Source organism: Halyomorpha halys, unplaced genomic scaffold, assembly GCF_000696795.3.
Source record: "Halyomorpha halys isolate HHAL.00 unplaced genomic scaffold, Hhal_1.1 Scaffold398.1, whole genome shotgun sequence".
NCBI classification, from domain to species: Eukaryota; Metazoa; Arthropoda; class Insecta; order Hemiptera; family Pentatomidae; genus Halyomorpha; species Halyomorpha halys.
The window spans coordinates 83,011-104,135 of record NW_027109697.1 but is presented as its reverse complement, the minus strand read 5'-3'; the positions used below and the strand labels follow the sequence as shown (position 1 = coordinate 104,135).

Genomic DNA, 21,125 nt, shown 5'->3' with positions numbered 1-21,125 from the left:
TGATGGTTATAAATGTTTAAAAATAAAGATATAATATAAGCTGTTGAAAATTTAGATGTCCTTGAAGATGGCTGGAATAGCCGAAACGTTGGACTAATAAGAAATAAAGTGTTGAGACAGTATTGGATACAATTTTGTGGTTTTATTTAATAAATAATTACCTTGTCTCAAAAAAAGTTTGAAATAATATTATAATTAAGGAACTAAAATAAAAATTTTAAGTTACATAATGCAAAGGAATATGAATATTTTAGTTTATTAATAATTTAAAAATTAAAATTATGGAAAAAAAATTAAATGAATAAACAAAGAATAAAATTGAGAGAAAGAAAATATATGTAACTAATGAAATATGTAACCATAATATTAAAAGAAAGAAACAATATATAAAAATATGAACGCACCCCCCCTCTTTTGAACGATTTCTTGTTCTCCGAAAATAAATTTGTCAAACGGAATTCAATTAGTAGAAAACCCTTTTTTTAGAAGAACATTTTTCATTTCTTATTTCCAAATACTTCCTGATTGTTTTTCAATTCCGGGTTGAAGGTCGTATACCCAATCAAACTAGTTCTTACTACTCTAATGGCCAACTAATGTTAGGACTATACTTTAGTTTATTTATTGTAAATCGATTAATCTTCCCTGTAGGAGATTGTATACAAACAGTTTCTTATCGATATAGTTTTGTTTTAAAGATTAAGGCCAATACGACTGTATCGATTATTTTTCGAAGGTCGACTAATTCTATTTCGACCAGGGCAATGTCCTCCGTTAATTGCTTAGGATAAAGGAAAAAGTTAATAAGAAAGAGAAAAGACTTGAACCGGTGCTGATTTATTAAAGGAAAAGAAAAGGATACGAGTGGAAATCGAAGGTTTAGTGGTGCCCCAAAGCTCATCTCCGTAAGTCTATATAGTTCTTATTATAGTCATATAAATACAAAATTATATAAATACATTCTTCTCTAGTTTAGGTATATATTATTATATTTGTAAATATAATAATTCACTCTCAAGTCTCCCGCTGGTATTCCGAGTTGAAGTGGCTCTATCCAACCTCCCGAAGGCAATGTGTTTTTATATTCCACTTTCTTAACATCAAAAAACCTACTTTTATCCTAGATCTCCTCACTCTTCGTTCATCCATCCACTCATTAAACACCAGTTCCCATCCGAATGATTTATATATGCCCTCCTATAGAACCTCCTTCTTTAGCAAATCCTTCGTCATACGTGCAACCTCCCTCTGGAATTCTCTTCCCATCTCCATTCGCCAGTCCTCATCCATTCTCTCCTTTAAACAACACCTATTCCTTCATTTATTGAATAACCAAACCTCCACATCTTTGTAATCAAATAAATAGCCAGATATTGATTAACAATATAAACAGTAATAAATAATATACCAATGTAATTTCATTCTACTATCTGAAAATTTGTAAACGCTCGCCAGATAAAAATCTCACTATATGAACCATGTAATTATTCTTAGGGAACATATGTCCCAGAATAAAGTTATTTTTTTCATTTCATTTCATTATAATAAGCCCTAGATTGATAAATCTAGGAGTTGAGCTTTGAGGGTCTACTAAACCTTCGAACTCCTCCCGAATCCAATCCTTACAGTTCACAATCCTTCGTATATTCCTTGATGTTCATTACTTCTTCACAAATCGAGTAATCTATCAAGTCCTCAATGTCCCATATAATGCTGATTTGACCAGAAGCAGATACCAACCCTTCCGATGAGGAAGGAATGGATAATGAGAAAGCATGTAGAAGGTAGGAATCTACGAAGTTTGTAAAGCAGTACCGGGTGCCAGACTCGATCAAAAGGCTGAAAGGTAGATTTGAATTTTGGAGGGGGGTCACTGGATGTATGTAGAGAACGATTGGTAGCATCGGTATCGAACCTTCGGGTTCGGTAAGAATTTATTATTATTATTATTATTATTATTAAGGAATGTACAAATTACCCCTAATGCCTCGGAGACACACAAACGGTTTCTATTATATTGATGTTTTAGTCCCAATTGCATGTTCTAGTTTATAGCTTCTTAGTGTTTATGTACTTAGTGGTTTTAGATAGGACTGAAAATTGTATTTACTTTTTGTTCAGGCGGAACGGCGGGACAGTAAGGTTTCAAGATGGGTTGATCCGGAAAGGCTCCAGAAGATCCTGGACTTGGAGTTTAACGATCAGCCAGCTTCGATGGAACAGTTACTGGATTGTATCTCAGATACATTGCGCTACAGTGTCAATATAGCTCACCCTTACTTCCTAAACCAGCTCTATTCTAGGTGAGCAGATATTGTCGGTAAATAAATATTATACATTCGTATCATCTTCTATACTTTCAACGAGGATTTGTTTCGTAGCGTTGATCGGGTCGGTTTGGCTGGCCAGTGGGTAACTGATACCCTTAACGCCAGCGTCTACACCTACGAAGTCGCTCCGGTATTCACCCTCATGGAAGAGATGGTCCTGGCGAAGATGAGGCAGATCGTAGGATGGACGTCTGGTGACGGTATATTTTCTCCAGGAGGTTCCATAGCCAACGGTTACGCTATCAACTTAGCCAGGTTCTACAAGTTCCCTCAGGTCAAGGTAAGTGAAGTTAATGGAGTACTCAGTGGTAAACTTATCGTCACTACGTTTCAATAAAACTATTCGTATTTGTAGAAGAATGAATAGAGCGGTATTTAACTAAGAAGAGACCTTGGGGACTTAAAGATATAGGAACCCTCTGTATTAGAGTTGGGGGAATTTTTTAAGAAATTAAAAAAATTTCACCTTGATTTATTTGGGGGGGGGGAGGATTTTTTTTTTTTTTTTTTACATTTTTCATATAATCATTCATAACTCCTTTACGTATTATCCAATTCCAATGTCAATACACCCGTTGGAGAGCGTAATATCAATATTACTAAAATTTAGATTTAATGCTCTTATAATCAAATTCCTCCAGAATCCAATCCTTACAGTCCAAAATCCTTCGTAAAATCCTTAATGCTCCTTACTTTGTCACAAATCAAGTCATCCATCAGGACCTCAATATTCCATATGTTGCCGATTTGGTCAGAACCAGATACCGTTCCTTCCATAATAAACTTCTCAACCACCCAAATCCACTTGTTTCTAACCTGGCTTCTCCTTCACTACCTAATAATCCTCCTAGGCGTCTGAAAAGAAGATGGCCTCGAGATCTTCTCCTCTAGAAATGTTTTTGGAGTTCTATCAATGGGTAGATTCTCCACATGTTTTTATCATGTCACTATGTCACCTACAGCAAATTTACTTGTTGTATATATGTGTATACAGTTGTAAATATCAATAAATAAATTATTAAAAAAAAAAAAAAAAAAATGCTCTTATGAGTTAAATGAATTTTAAATATTGGTTTAAAATAAAGAAAAACTTTTTAAACGTTTTATTTTGTATCTCCGGTTCTGATTTGTTTAATTATATCCACTTTGTGCTCTTTGGTGTAGTTTATAGATCCCTAACCCACTGATTAAACACTAAACATGTTTGTTATAGATTTGTTGAAACGTGATGAAGTTATGATTATTTTTTTGATATTTCAAAATAAGTCAAAGGTCAATATAATTTATAATTTTTATATATAATGAATAATTGTTGAAAATTACCAAGCCAAAATATTTTTATTTTCGATTTTTTTCAAAAATTCATCTCAACTAATATCGGCAATATCGGCAAATATATAATAAAATTTTCTTAATAAAATAAGAAAAAAAAACCTAAATCAGACCACTATTAATGATGGTACAGCAAAGTTAGTTGTTATCATTTATGTTACTATAGTTACCGTCTTATCACTTCATCTAATATGTAACGTACAGTTTTTATTTTTCAAACATTGCTCTGGTATATTTTCATTATTTGTTACCAAACGCCTCAAATGATTTTGATAAAACTTGCCTCGAGTATTCTCCATAAAGATCTTTAAGATTTTATATATAGAATAAATCTCCGAGATATCCCTAGAATAAAGATACGAAGAATCGATAAGATTTTTAAAGAATTAATTTTTTTTTCCAGTCGAAAGGACTTTACGGTCTTCCCAGACTGGTCATGTTTACATCAGAGGAAGCCCATTACTCCGTAATCAAGATGGCAGGTCTCGAAGGGATTGGAATTGAGAACGTTTATCAAGTGCGCACTGACTCCACAGGAAGAATGGACGTTGGTCACCTGAAGCAGGAAATAGCGAGGGCCAAGAGCGAGGGTGCCGTACCCTTCATGGTCTCCGCGACCGCCGGAACCACGGTACTTGGGGCCTTCGATCCTCTAGAGGACATCGCGGATGTCTGCAAGGTAGAGAGCCTGTGGTTACACGTGGATGCTGCTTGGGGGGGAGGGGCCCTGATGTCGACCAGGAGGCGCCATCTTCTTGCGGGTATTGACAGGTAAAAATATCTTTTTTAAAAAAAAATTATTTTCATTTATAGATCTATATATGAAATATATAGAAGGGAAATATTTCAATCGGAATACGAGGTTTCAGTGGAAATACACGTTTTACGGCACTTGGAAGTCACATATTCTTGTAAAATGGTAAGTACAACAAACGTGCAGTCCATAAGGAGATTAGAACTCAGAATATTTTTTACATTTAGATAGATAGCTATATAATTCAAGCATAGGTATGAAAAATTATATTTAGGGGAAATATTTCAATCGGGATTAATTTCGAATCCGAGATTTCAATGATCGATTCTGGTCTCGTCAGATTGACTTTCATTTCATGGCGGTCCCATAGAATGAAAACTTGTCTCTCTTATTCTGGTTAGAATAGGTTAGTTACCTATTGGATGACGCCCACTGGATGTTAGAAAGGACCAGGAAGAGGGGAATAAAAAAAAGGATAAAATAATCTTCCCCCTGTGTATCTGCTAAATAGTAAAATAAAAATATGCATAACAACATTTGTTTTTCCTAAAGGAACCCCTCCTCCCACTTCCCAACCAGTTAGAGGTTAAAAAACAAGTTAATTATCAAGATTTGAAACAATGTATTTACATTGAATCGATATGATTATAAGGTAGACAATCTTAAACAAGAATTAATTAATGGATCCAATGGTTGGGTAAGTTATTTAATTAATTAAAAATGGAGAGCCCAAATATTGAACCATTGGTAGTTCTAAAACAATCTTAACTGAACACAAACGTGTGAATGCAGCACAAGCGCCGTTTGTGCACAAAAACCCGATTGAAAATTCAGAATAACTTTTATTAACTAATCCAAATAACTCAGGCTTACGCATGCGCTAATTTGTCATTCTTTGGCAAATGGGAAGAGATATCTTAAGATAATAGTCGTAGAAGGTAAAGGATAGTTACGAAAACACATATGAATGTAATGTTTTCTCATTAGGTATTAGACTTTCATAAAGCTGGCCGATAAATATATTCGTGTTCACATGCGTGAGCAAGTTTACTTATAGAACAAAAGAGAGCGTTGTGATGCGTTACCGTACTAATATTTTTTTAAACCAACATAATCCTTTCCTCAACAGGGCTGACAGCGTGACATGGAATCCTCATAAGATGCTTGCAGCTCCTCAACAATGCAGCACATTTCTTACAAGACACCCAAAGATACTGCAAGAATGTCATTCAGCTTGCGCGTCGTATCTCTTCCAGAAAGACAAGTTCTACGACACGTCGTACGACATCGGCGACAAACACTTGCAATGCGGAAGGAGGGTGGACGTCTTCAAGTTCTGGTTGATGTGGAAGTCGAGGGTGAGTCGAAATATATTTAATAGATTATTATAAATAATTATTAAATTTTTAAAAGTCGATATAAAAAAAAAATGGGATTGATCTACATCATTACGATTTGTCCAAGAGCCCAAGGGGAGAAAAAAGGCAGTTATCTCACCCCAATTTTTTATTACTTTAATGAAAACTAGGTATAATTACTAGTCAAAATTACGTCACCTACTGAATATAGAACTAGGTTCTCACGTCTTTGTCAAAATATTCCTGATCCTTTTTTTATGTATACTGATGGATCAAAATCTGACGAATCTACAGCATCCTCTTTCATCACAAACAACTCAACACATAAAATAAAACTGCATTAATTATGCAGTGTATATACAGCTAAATTACATGCAATAGCTTCAGCACTCCACTTCTCCATGACAGTAACGAATACTAACATAGTTATCATTACCGACTCTTTAAGTTCACTAAAAGCCATGAAGATCATTTACCCTAAACACCCGGCGATCATAAAAATTCACAATTATACCAACATGCTTGAAAACTTGGGAAGGGCTTATAGGGAAAACTTTATATGGGTGCCGAGTCACGTGGGGATCACTGGAAATGAACTGGCGGACATTGCAGCTAAACAAGCACTTGCTCTTCCAGGTCAGGGCACGGCCATTCTGACACCACAAGAAATAAGTCTTCCAATGAAAAATGAGATATTATCTAGTTGGCAAGCCATGTGGGATGAAATCCGCCAAGCAAATTAAAAACTACTAAACCATGGACCACATCAAACCGTTCCAATCGCAGGGAGGAGGTAGCTATTGCCAGATTGAGAATAGGTCATACGAGTTTAACTCATAAATATCTGATCAGTAAGCAGCCACCGCCAAAATGTCAATACTGCAACAGTGTACTTACGATCAGTCGCATATTTGAGAAATGTCAATTTTATTCTGCGAACTTGAGTAGATTGGGAGTAGGACCGAGTGTATCGGATGCTCTGAATGATGACCAGAAGAACGTGGAAATGGTCTTAGTTTTCTTAAAAAGAAATGGCCTTTTGAATGAGATTTAAACCAGAAAATCTGTTATACGTAATAAAAAATACCAAAAGAAGTAATTATTTAAATTTTTTTCGAAATTATTTAAAGTGAAATAGAATTATAGAAACAGAATATAAAGCACAAAACATGGGCGTTGATTACCTCAGGGTTTTACGCCCTAAAGCCCCAGACAACAACAACAACAACAACAACTAGTCAAAATTGATGAGTCTGCAAAATATACGTGGAAGGAAACAAAATGTCGGATGTTTCAAAACTTTAAAAATAATTAATTTTTCATTCAGATCACTATTTCTATAAAATTATCAACAATACTAAAAAACCTAAGAGAACATCATTTAAAGTAGAGTAAATTTGCTAAAATATGAGCTCTAATATAGCTATTTACGTTGAATAGTTTGCATATAAATATGAAGTTTGCAAGTTGGATTTTGTCAAAACAATTTATTTTAGCAAATATAATGAAAACGACTACTTGTGCGAATGTTATAGCACATTAGTTGATATATTTTTTCATAAATCAATGTTTTGTCCGAACAGCTTGAAATCAACATTTTGTGAATTCATTTTGTTTAATATAATGAAAACTTTCAAACAGTTCATAAAAATGTACTGAGAAATCATCATCATTCTGAGAACAGTTAATAAATTTATTTTGGGAATTCTATATCTCTGGAATCATAAGACATAGAGATGTCTATTAGCACTCAAATTAAAGCTAGTTTACTGGAAGATTATTGATTGACCGTGTGTAAAGATGAAAGGAATATGGTCCGGGTGCGGTCAAAAAAACTCAAATAGTAGAATATATACTATTTTATTGAGCCAACGTTTCGCCCCACGTTGCAGGGCTTCGTCAGGGCTAAAAAGATACAAACACATAGTTACAAAAGGAAAAAAAAAACATAAGTGTAAAATAACAGGGATATAAATAAGAAAAATTAAAGGTAGTAATTAGTAAATGTAAAGGGTAATAGTAACAGATAGATAAGAAAAGAAATATTAAAGAAAATACAAATAAAGAGATGTAAAAAGAAAAAAGAATAAAAATCAAATGATGAGACAGAATGCATACCTATTTTGACGGCAGTCAAAACAAAAATGACCGTTGGTATTGGGAGGAGTGGGGACGGCAGTTGTGCCACAATAACAAAATAATTTGTAAAGTAAACAAAGATAGTTTAATTTAAAGATAGTTTAATGTACTATACAGTAGTTTATAACGTTTACCATCTTAGAAGTAATAGTTTTTGTGATAATTACTAAAATAAATTCACAAAATGTTGGTTTCAATTTGTTTGGATAAAATATTTTATTTATGAAAATATAAATTTCAGGAACCATTAAAGGTACAGATGTCAGTCAGCTATTTATCACTTATTATTTCTCATCACTTATCTTCGTAGGTGTAGTTGTTGTCATGATGTCTGAAAAGGAATATGAACTTTTTGAATGAAGTTGTGTCCAAACAACTATATAAATTTATTTTATAAATTATAAAAACTAATGTTAATTAGTTAACTAATTTATTGTGGGAATTCTATATCTCAGAAACGATAAAAAGTACAGATGTCTATTAACATTCAAACTATATCCATTTAAATGTAGTATAAAGTAGTTTATAACCTTTATCTTTGTAGGAGTAGAATTTTTTAATATAATTGAAAAAATAAATACACAAAATATCTAGTTCTTCGGATAAAAGTTTTGATTAAAATCTTAGGAACCATATGACGTACATATGTCTGCCAGTACTCAAGATAAAAGTTACGATATTCGCATTTACATATAAATATTGCTCATGAAGTTTTTATCCAAATAACTATAAGTCAATTTATTTAAGCAAATATCATATCAATATCAAAAACTACTACTTCTACGAAAATAAACGTCATAAACTACTTTATAGCATATTAAGCTACCTATAATTTGAGTGCTAGTAAACAACTGTAAAAATGTAGTAATGATTTCTGAGATGTAAATTTTCAAAAAATTAGAAAATTTAAATAAAAAAATTGATGAGTATATTTTTTATCAAATGTTATGATATCCTCTTAGGTTTTCTATTGTTATGATATCCTCCTAGGTTATCAAATGTTATGATATCCTCCTAGGTTATCAAATGTTATGATATCCTCATCCTCCTAGGTTATCAAATGTTATGATATCCTCTTAGGTTTTCTGATGTTGAAGGTAGTTTTAAGGATATGGAGCTCCAAATGAAAAAATAAATTTTTTAAAATGTTTTCAAGCAGTCGCTATTGATTAAGTGTATTTGGTATACTCATCAATTTTGACTTGTAATTATACATAGTTTTAATTAAATTAATCATAAATTGGGGTAAAATAACTGACCTTTTTCTCCTCTTGGGCTCTTGTACTAAGTTGAGTCAGGTCATGGTAAGAATCATTAACAAGTAAAATAACTACGTCACAGATTTAGTTCACGATTTGAATCATTCAGTTATTTCCTCATAGTTAAATGGATAGATTACCAAGTCGAAATGAAGTTATAGTTTTCCTGGTAGTTAATGTTGAGTACTTACGAAACAATTGAGTATAGCATTCATTACCTTAAATAGAAAAGAAATTGTAGCAAATGATTTCCTATTGAATATAATATCGATAAGGAAAAAACGACAACGAGGTAGTAAAAGAATTTATATCGAAAAAAGTAGCTCGCTGCAACTTTTGTCAGAGATTTATTTGACACTTGCATACCCGGTAATGGGTCAGGGATGCAGATTGATTAATTTAATACAATTGAAAGTTTGATATAAAATAATATATTTGGTTTATAGCAGTAAATAAAATTATTTATTGTTATTATAACTCTATACATGTATACACATCAAGTAAATTGATATTATGACATGATACAAGCATGTGAAGAATCTACCCATTGATAGAACTCCAAAATCATTTCTAAAGGAGAAGATTTCGAGGCCATCTTCTTTTCAGAAGCCTAGGAGGATTATTAGGTAATGAAGGAGAAGCCAGGTTAGAAACGAGTTGGTTTGGGTGGTTGGGAAGTTTATCATGGATTATTGGTATCTGGTTCTGTCCAAATCGGCAACATATGGGACATTGAGGTCCTGATGGATGATTTGATTTGTGATAAAGTAAGAAGCATTAAGGATTTTGGACTGTAAGGATTGGATTCGGGAGGAATTCGATGGTTTAGTGGAGCCCCGTATAGCTCAACTCAATAAAATAAAAATATACCCTAAAAAAAAAATAGAAATAACTTTAACCCAACTCAACCAATCCATACGAAAATTATGAGACGTTTCAGACTTTACATACTGCACCAAGGGAGACAAACCGGATCTAATTAAACAAATCAGAACCGAAGACATAAAATAAAATATTTGAAAAGTATTTCTTCATTTAAAACTAATATTTCTCCCTAATAAGGGCATTCTAATTTTTAAATTCATCAATTTCACTTAAAATTTTTATAATGTAGGTTAAAAGATGAGACATTTAACTTTCCAATGGTTGTATAAAAGTAAGAATAGAATAAAATGTTAAGATGTTATGACCGATTATATTAACAAAGGTCAAAAAAAAAAAATCTTCAAATAAAAGAAGGCGAACTATTTATGTTTTTTAATTTCTTCTAATAATGGTATTTAAAGGTTTCATACGACACTATAAACCAATATGATTTGCTTTTTCATGAAACAATTTTGTTTTCATCTACTCTACTAAAATCCTCATTATTTTTTTAAAAATTTTTAGTGAATAAAAAATCATTTAATAGAGATCAGTAATTTTGTTCTTATCATTCAGAAATAAACAAATCGATTGGCATATAATAATTATAGCAAAAAGCCTCATGCCAATCGGATAAACCGCAATGTATAAAGCAGAGTTGGGCAAAAATTATTCGATTGACAAAGAGACGAATACATTTTTATTCGAATAAAAATACGACTAAACAATCCGAATACTTTTTTATTCGTATATTTAAAATAATATTTCACTCGAATAAAAAATTAGTCCAATGAAAAATTATTCAAATACAAAATTAGTCGAATACATATTATTCGAATAAAAATTTGTTTTTTTTTTTCAATTCACTTATTTTTATACCACCTTCAATTTCTAATTTATGAGGGTCCCATTTCACATATTCAGACAAGTACAAAATGAAAATGCTATCGATTTTAAGATCCCATATCGATTTATTTTAATTTTTTTTATTTCTAATACATAGGGGCCAATTTTTAGGTTTTCAGATATGCAGATTATGAAAATGCTATCGATTTTAACATGGCGTATCGATTTATTTTAGCTTTCTTGATTTCTAACATGTTACGGTCCCTTATACGTTCTGAGGAATGCAGAATATGAAAAAGATATCGATTTTAAGATCTCGTATCGAGTTATTTTTACTTTTCCGATTTCTAACATGTTATGGTTCCTTTATACGTTTTGAGGAATGCAGAATTTGAAAATGATATCGATTTTGTGATCGATTATCGATTCATATGAACTTTTCTGATCTCTAACATGTTAGGGTCTCTTTATATGTTTCAATATATGCCAAAAATGAAAGTGCTATTGATTTTATGATCGCGTATCGATTTAATTATTGCTTTTCGAATTATTTTAACTTTCTTGATCCCGAACATGTTAGGGTCACTTTATATGTCTTGAGATATGTAGAACATGAAAATACTATCGATTTTAAGATCACGTATCGATTTATTTTAACTAAGATAAGAAATCTGCATATCTCAAAACATAAAGAGGCCCTAACATGTTAGAAATCAGAAAAGTTTAAATTAATCTATATGTGATCATAAAATATATCTATGTATAGCTGTAAGAGTCGTCTTTATACAAATACAAACATATTCGGATGGTTAATCATTTAATTTTTTCGAATAAGAATAAAATGGACAAATATAAAAGTATTCAAATGGTTATTCGAATTGTTTTGCCCGAATAATTGATTATTCGTGTAATATAATTATGAATAAAAAAGTAATGGGATGGTTAATCATATGTTTTGTACGAATAATTGATTATTCGAGTAGAAAATTCACGAATAAAAAAGTATTCGTCTCTCATCATTCGAATAATTGCCCAACTTTGGTATAAAGTACGAAAAAACAAAATAAATGTTGCTTTTTAAAATCATTCGATAGGTATGCATCGATCCTGGACAATCGGTGATTTGCAAGATGGCTATTGGAACTAGTCGTTCACCGATTGACCCTGCAACGTCTTTAACCTTCGGCCTTGCATAACCGCGATCAAGCATCAGCGACCTCTCTATTCGGTCCGAGGCCGTCAAAGCAATTAGCTCAACGTTACAAGACAGTACCAACTATCCCTTTCTTTGTCTTCCTCTTAGAAATAAAAAAAAAAAATTGTCAGGAAATTATTAGTACTTGTACAAACTTGTTTCCTGTACACTACATTTATTCTATCTACCTGCATGCATACGTGTACATGATGAGGAAATGATTAATTTAAACAAACTACCTGGAGTCTAGACATGTATTTTTCATTAAGTAAATTTTTTACTCTCATTTATCTATGCATGGTATATATATAAGCAATGGGAAGTAATACGATCTTGAAATATTTCCAATAACAAATGTCAACAGAAATACACGTTTTAAGGTCCAAATGAAGAATCACAAAATTCTAACATAAAAATGAACAGTTGTATTAAAATGAAAAAAGATATTTAAGATGGGTACGATAAACTTCCTAAACACCCAAACCCACTTGTTTCTAACCTTGCTTCTCCTTCATAGCCAGATAATCCTCCTAGACGTATGAAAAGAAGATGGCCTCGAGATCTTCTACTCTAGAAATGTTATTGAAGTTAAATTTCTAAATAAATAAATTTAGATAAAAAAAAGGTGGATACATACCATGGATTGTACAACGTTTTTGTAAAATACAAACGAATTTGATTTAATTCGTTATATCAATGTATAATGAAATATTCTCTCTTCTCGTTGAAATAGTTTAACAGCGCTTAAATGTCCTTTATTATTTATTGAAATTCAGATCTAATTCCCATTCAGACGATGATAATGATCTCCAGGGAGTCTAAAATAATATTTTCCGCCAAGATGGCTATATCCTCGATGCAAAGACTTAGGTCTTCTAAGAAGCTCCTTGTTTTATCTGGCATTGTTCCGTGAGAACCAAACTTGAGGCCTCTCGTGGCGAACTTAGATAATATAATGATATAACTTAGAAGCGAAGACGAGACAGGAATAAATCAGGTTCCAGTGTAAAGGTTGGAGCCATGGCAACATCTAGAATCGTGTAAACCACTGTTGTGACAAAACTGTCGTATAATCAAGGTTAGCCTGACTGTTGATAATAATATTGAATGTCTGGTCATGTCAAATGTAGACGATTCAACAGTGAACTGTCATATGTCACAACCTAATACAACTAGCCTTATATATAACTAACAACTTCTATCTTTCCTGCTTTTTGATCGTTGTATTTGATTATTATTTTTTTATCAAGCACTGTATCAAGTATACTGTCACGTGGAAACAAGAATGAAATTAAACAATTTTTGAATCCAGTATTAGCCTTCTAGAGAGGTGAGGGTCAGGTTCATTAGTGAGGATAGACGTCAGATTAAGATCAATCGATTGTTTGATTTATGTCAGGAGTTTTTGAAGGTCCTTCTTTGTTAATTGTTCCCAGCAAAATAATAAAAATCACGGACCATTATTCGCCAAGGTTTCAAAATTAAGAATGAGCCTGAATTTATTTAAAGTGTATAAATAAATTTGTGCAGTGCTTTTAATCCCTAAAACTACTTCGTAATCATATAAACGACTTCTAATAAATATAAAACTTATAACGAGTAACAACAAACAGGTTCAACCTCCTAACAGCTCTTTGTTGCAACTAAACAAAGAACAATTGTGGAGATGCTACACGAGGGCTCTCACGAATCCCCTTTGATCTGTTTCCAAAAACCGGCGGATCGGCAACGAGGTTAGGCCAACTCATACCATCCACATTCTCGCGCATCCGTGAGTTGGCCACGGCTTGGCCAACATGTAAATCATCCTTAAAGGTGGATCCACATGTTGGCCGCTCGCCACGAATCGGAGACTTGTACAAGTGCTCGGTAAACAAAGAGCAGACCATCCACATGTCAGTGTTATTCAGAGAGGCAAGCATGGCGGACGTACTAGTGGTTTCAGCCATTGCAGTTGGATTGTATTATTTTTATAACAAAAAAAGAAAATGAAAGGAAATTAAATATAAATAAATAAGATTAAATATAAAACTTATTATAAAAAGTACCAACAAACACCTTTAACCTCCTAACAGCTCTTAGTTGTAACTAGACAGGGAACGATGGTGTAGATGCTACACGAGCACTCTCACGAACCCCTTTGATCTGTGTTCAAAAAACTGACTCTCGACGGCTCGGCAACGAGCCTAGGCCAACCAAGCCATGCCACCCATCCACATGCTCGCGTATGTCTGAGTTTGCTATTGCTTGGCCAACATGTAAGAGGACCCTTAACATAGCTTCCTCGTCCATTCCTGACAATCCTCCGAGGCGCCTGAAAAGAAAATAACCTCGAGAACGTCTAATGTAGAAGTATTATTAGAGTACCAATAGGTAGTTTCTCTACACGCTTGTATCATACTATTATGATCTTACATCAAATTTACTCGATGTATTTTTATGTAAATACAGTTGTAAATCTCATTAAATAAATTTCAAAAATTCAAGTAGTGTCCCATATAATTATTTTTTCCATTTAAAATTTGTTGAGGTTAATCACTTCCATTTTTGAATGAATTATTTATTATTTATTCATGACATTGTACAACGTTTCGGGACCACTGTCCCATATTCATGCACTATAAAAACCTATTACAATAATAAAACTAACATAACATCAATCTTCATCCTTATATATTTTAATTTATACAATGTTTGGTATTTAATATTAACTTAATGATTTTTTATTTTTTACATAAACCTGTTTATTCCATCTGATTTTTATTTTAAGTCTATTTATTGCGTAATGTGTATTTAAGTGTTTATTGTCAGTTTTATAGTTTACTGTGTGTTGTATGTTAGTTTTATTATTGTTATAGGTTTTTATAGTGCATGAATATGCGACAGTGGTCCCGAAACGTTGTACAATGTCATGAATAAATAATAAATAATTCATTCAAAAATGGAAGTGATTAACCTCAAAAAAATTTAATTGAATTAACTCACCAGACTTCCTAGAGAGATAATCCAAATTATTTTTTCTTATTTGTAGAACGCCCGTAAAAAATGTTCACTGTGAAATTATTTAGAAGCAATCACAAACAGTTTCCCTTCAAATTGAATTAGTTGGTAGCAACAATATATTTTCGTTTCCTCATCAGAATAATTAAAATTAATAATGACTCTCGCGTGGCTTGTTCACTCCCCCCTGATTCTCCTACCGTTTAATAAATATCCCTTGATTTAATTAAATTATCCCGTTGGATTTACTGGAATACCTTGGAACCGATACTCTTTGCCGTACGAGTTGGAAAGAATCCTGTTGGATGCTGTAATGTGTGATACAATATTAATCGACCTGGTCTTATGTAAGAGCCTTATAGAATTCGCAGACTGTCCCTGGCAAAGCTTCCTTATCCCTCGACCTTGCGAGGCCTATGTGAACTCTACGAGGTTCACAAACATCGTAATTTCGGTAGGTGATTTTAAATTGTATAAATTTAAATAAAAAATAAAAAACAATCGACATACTTAATGCTTCTAATTAATATTAAATAAAATATAAGAATACAGTATAAATATACGCTCTTATATAGTGCGTGACAATATTTTCTAGCTACTACGAAATATACTTGTCCCCTTTTGCATTTAATGGTTTTTTTTTTATATATAGTTTTTCACGCAAACCTTCCAATAGCAAGAATATCCCAAGGCTTGTAATAAGTTGCAAGGTCAAAAAAGTTTTCCTGTAACGCGATTTTTCCTCTATCACATAAAATACTGATATACTAGAAAACATCTCTGGGTGCTTACATAAATCTTCACATCTGACCTGAAATGGAGAAATCTTATACCTTATACTTTTTCCTTTTTTTTTTTTTTTTTTTTTTTTTTTTTTTAAATTTCCCTTTCAAATTAAAAAAAAAATCCCTATCTATTTTTGTCTTGTTCTGTTCTTAGCCCTGATGAAAGATGGAAATTCTGTTCCACTGTTGTCACGATTAAATAAGTCACTTCAACTTATTTGTGTTATATTTTGACCGCACACCCCAACCATCTCGTATGTCATTCACGATCAATTCGATCAACTACCTATCGTGATTCTGAAAAAAAAATTTTATTTTATATTTCGGAGTCTTCTTCCTTGATTTTAAGGTAGAGATGTTAACAAATATCCATATTTAGATATATCGATATGAAAATATTAAAATTAAGCTATCGAAAACAAATTAAAAACAAAACAAATAAAATGGAAAATGTCTAACAAACGTATTGAAATTGGTGGCCAAACTAACACTCCATTACTGAATAACAATATATATTTATATATACACATATAAGAGCGGAGTGGCTCAGTGGTAGCTCGCTGTGCTACTAACTCTAAGTACCTAGGTTCGAATTCGGCTGTGATAGGTAATTATTCATTCTGTTACTGTAGACGTACAAACATTATTGGTTTCTGTGTGGTGGTCAATGGCAGAACTAATTCATTTCTCCTAAATGTAGCCGTGAGTCACCCCTGTGGGTTCAGGAGCAGTCCGGGGTCGACACCTATAAAGTTGGTACTCTTAATTGTGTAAAGTCAGTTGAGCATGATTTTTATCAAATTAACTCCTTGCACAACCATTGGTCTAGTGATTGTATTTCCTAATATAATGTACTCCAGCCCTGACCCTTTTTTGGTTGTAGCAGAAGAGATTTTTTTATATTGAACATATAAATGATACATTTAATAATTAAGGCGAGCTTTGTGTCCATTTCAACTATCAAGCTAAATAATGAAAGTATGTGTGTGAGAAATCTCAACACTAACTCTCCGACCGAGAGAGATAGAGAGTGAGAGAGAGAGTTACTGTTTTTTATATTTATTTATGATATTATTTAGTGAGATTTATTCCTATTTGAGAGAATTAAGGAATTCTTTTGGTATTTCTATTTAACAATAAGTTTCTACCGTTACAGGGGACCGCAGGCTTGGAAGAGCACGTAGACAGATTGTTCGAAATGGCAGAATATTTCACGGATAGGATCAGACAAAGACCAGGGTTCAGGCTAGTCATCGAAAAACCACAATGCACCAACATCAGCTTCTGGTACATACCACCTTCTTTAAGGGATCTCGAGGGACAGCCCGACTTCAAAGAGAAGCTGAACAAGGTTAGTTTTCAGTTATAATTTGTGGGTGGCTTACCCTTCAAAGACAAAATGAAGCCAAAAAGAGTGAGGTTAACCACGCCTTTGGAGCTCAGGTTTACGTTGAGATTAATAGGGAATGACCGCTGTTAAAGCTACCTCAAATCGAATATGTCTTTTTGTTGGAAGGCTTTAAAAATTAACAAAAAACAAACTGGCTCAGATTAAACATTTATTTTGTTCAATTTATACATGGTCAAAAAAAAACTAAAAACTGACATAAACAAAATATACAAGTAAAAATAAAAAAGGCCTTTCAAATAAAAATAAAATAGTCAGATAAATTATGAAATTATGAAAATTAAAATAAAATAAACTAATTTACAAATAAACAAATAATATGTAAAATAAATACTGGTCGACGGTTAATCCACTCCGATAGGTCAGAGGAAGATATTCTGCTTGTCGAGATGTGCAGGTAGAAGCTCCATTGCTAAATACTCCGCTGCAACTCTCAAACTGGTCCAAAGTTGGTGGAATGGCTTACAAACAGTCGATGTCCCAAAAGCTAAGATGGCTACACTGGCACTCATTGAGGGCAGGCAGGGTCTAGTTGTTTTTATTAATTATACGAGCCGATTGATTAGCAACAACTCATATTGCACTCAAAGGCCAGAAACGCAGAAAAGGTCTGGTTCCGAACTGTAATAACGACTAAAACACTCAACAAATGTCCAAACTATAAAACTATAAACGCAGACAGGACTGCTAATGACGCTACCAGGGCCACTAATTAGACGGAACTGCTCTCAAAAACTAAGATGGTCGGTCCGTAGCTAGGTGACGCATCTTAGCAACAATGATCACCCCTAGCAACTGTCTCTATTACTCATTATTACAAACAAATATAATTTTACACATTTTTCATTTCAAATAACTAAATCTAAATAAAACAATACAAATAAAAATAAATGTAACTAAATTAAATACTAATAAAACTATATAACTAAAACTATAAAACTAAATACTATTTACAACGTAATTATATTCTGGCGTTAACAACCGCTATTTTTATCATATGGCTGTAGGTGATTAGTTCCAACACCCAACAAGGGTTCATCCTTAATCTCATGCAGTGTAAACGCTTTAATGCTGTTTGTTTTTTTTTTAACTTTTATTTATATTCTGATTCCTGTTGACAGGTAGCACCACTGATGAAGGAGCGCATGATGCGCGAAGGCACCATGATGATGACCTACCAACCTTTGAAGGACCACCCCAACTTCTTCAGGCTGGTCTTGCAGAACTCCAGCTTGACCAGAGAAGACATGGACCATATTATCCAAGAGGTTGAGAGGTTAGGGCGTGGTCTGTGATTCTTGCAGATTGTATTAAAATTACCAGTATTATTATTGTATTTATTTGTATATTTCGGGCTTTGGCTGAACCCCGGCTTCCAGAGGCCCTTAGTGGATGTAACCGCGCTTGGGATTTTCTTGGGTAGTCTGATACTTTTGTGATTATTGTCTATGATATTGTGTAGTGAATGTATTATATCATCTATTGTATTGTATATTTCTTTTTCGTATGTATATAAAAAAGGCTGTCTACTTGTAAAATTTGACATAAATAAAAGCAATTGTATATCTTATCCAATTTTTAATTATTTATCCATTATCATAACAAAATAGAAACATTGAACTTTTAAAAACTAATAAAGTTTAAAATTATAATGAGGTATTTAAACTGGTAAATTAACTGCTTAAACTGACAGTGTTAATGCATATCTCCTAATGTTTGATCACACGTTTGCCATTAGCTGAAAATCCATGGCTTGTTCTAAGTGTTTGGTAAACAAAGGAAGCAACAAATGTCATTATCCATACATTTCGGCTATTTTATTTGGATTATTCTATTTGCATTATATAAAGGAAGAAAATTAAGATAGCCGTCATAAAAGGAAACGTAACTATCAGCAATATAAGTCGTAAATGATAAAAATTCTTATAAATAGTACTGCTTAATCTCTGAATTCCACCTTCAATCTACAATTTATTATCTGAAACTTTTAAATTTAATTACCTAGACATCATCCCTGTTTCCTCAGTCCGCTGGTGTACCTCAGGGTAGTATCCTTGGTCCTATCCTTTATACAGTTTTTACAGCTGACATCCCAACCAATCCTAACACTATAATCACCAAGTATGCCGATGACACATGCCTATTGTCAGTGAATAATGATCCTTCCATTGTATCTCAATCCCTCCAATCCCACATCACCACCCTTGAAGAAGGGTGCCAAAACTGGAGGATTAAAATAAATTCCAATAAATCCCACCAAATCACATTTACCCTTCGTCGTAAACCTTCGTCTTGCCCCACAGTATCTTTTAATAATACCTCACTTATTCCTGTTGAGCAGATCCGTTACTTAGGACTAAATCTGGACAAACGATTGACATGGAATCCTCATACAAGACTGAAAAGACAGCAAACTGCTCGTCGATTCCGACTATTACAACATTTACGAAACTTCCAATCCATTACAAAAGACTGATCTACATGACTATTATAAGGCCTATCTGGACTTATGGAGTTGAGTTATGGGGCTCCACTAAACCATCGAATTCCTTTCGAATCCAATCCTTACAGTCCAAAATCCTTTATGCTCCTTACTTTGTCACAAATTAAATCATCCATCAGGACCTCAATGTCCCATATGTTGCCGATTTGGCCAGAACCAGATACCAATCCTTCCATGATAACTTCTCAACCACCCAAACCAACTCGTTTCGAGCCTGGCTTCTCCTTCATTACCTAATAATCCTTCAAGGTGTCTGAAAAGAAGATGGCTTCAAGATCTTCTCTTTTAGAAATGTTTTTGGAGTTCTATCAATGAGTAGATTCTCCACATGTTTGTATCATGCCATAATATCACTTACAGCAAATTTGCTTGATGTGTATATATGTATATAGTTGTAAATAATAATAAATAAATTATTAAAAAAAAAAAATAAGGTTTCGACTATTTTATTCGGATTACTCTATTTTCATTATTAACAAAATAAAGATAGCTGAATGTAATAAAAGGAAACGTAACTATCAGCAATGTAAGTCGTATATGATAAAAATTCTTAAAAATAGTACTGCGTAATCTGTGAATTCCACCTTCGTTCAACAATTTTTATCAGAACATTTTTTAATTTGATTGCCTAGACAAATAATGTCTTCATAAATATATATTATGAATAGAATCCAAAGGTTTGGAAAAAACTATAATTAATTAAAGCATAGAGAGCACAAATATCCATCTGTTGACAGTTCTAAAACAATACAAACTGAAAACGAACGTATGAATACAACACAATCGGCATTGTACTTGTGCCTAAAAATAATGCTATTCTAACTATGATAAGGGGTCAAATTTTCATTTCGTAGGACCACCACATAAATGAAAAAGTGGAATACCCAGGCCGGATACGAACCGGCGCCGCCCGCAGTTCAGACTTGCGCCTCAAGCACCCGAGCTACGGACGGCCCTAATGTAGACACCTGTGCACAAAAGCTGATTATATTCTACAAGGTGAAATAAAATAATAGGCCAGCACAACACTCATAAATTCTTCCTAATAACCTCCCCAGCCGACATTCACAGTTATTTCATACAGGATATTAATTTGTTTGCAATAATTATATATTTTTTGAAAAACAAATGATAATAACCCCAGAAATGAAATGCATATAAAGATTACGTAGTGAGTCAAAACATTTAATAGACACAACGAAGGTGACCTGTAGGTTGGCATCAAGGTTAGTGAAAGTAACATGTCTCAAAGTCCATTCTTTACAAATCGCTGAAAACAACACTTTCCCGTAAGCATACCAGGTGACATTCAAAAAGAGTTTATGTGTGAGCAGCGTTTCCATATATATATA

At 33.0% G+C, this 21,125-nt stretch overlaps 1 protein-coding gene and 1 long non-coding RNA gene across 2 annotated transcripts in view; one reads left to right on the top strand and one right to left on the bottom strand.

Annotated features, from left to right (window-relative positions):
• black (glutamate decarboxylase-like protein black) overlaps positions 1-18,840 on the top strand; it is a 27,688-nt gene extending 8,848 nt beyond the window's left edge. The window contains exons 2-7 of the mRNA XM_014423001.2: positions 2,122-2,303; positions 2,382-2,610; positions 4,066-4,433; positions 5,546-5,774; positions 17,019-17,213; positions 18,392-18,840. Of these exons, the coding sequence (XP_014278487.1) occupies positions 2,122-2,303; positions 2,382-2,610; positions 4,066-4,433; positions 5,546-5,774; positions 17,019-17,213; positions 18,392-18,565 (1,377 nt within the window). The 3' untranslated portion in view covers positions 18,566-18,840. The remainder of the gene's footprint in view (positions 1-2,121; positions 2,304-2,381; positions 2,611-4,065; positions 4,434-5,545; positions 5,775-17,018; positions 17,214-18,391) is intronic.
• On the bottom strand, positions 8,101-9,382 carry LOC136795876 (uncharacterized). The gene is made up of 2 exons (XR_010843579.1): positions 9,173-9,382; positions 8,101-8,244 (listed from the first exon to the last, which is right to left on the bottom strand). It is a non-coding gene; the product is annotated as an uncharacterized lncRNA (long non-coding RNA).
• Positions 18,841-21,125: the final 2,285 nt, after the last annotated feature.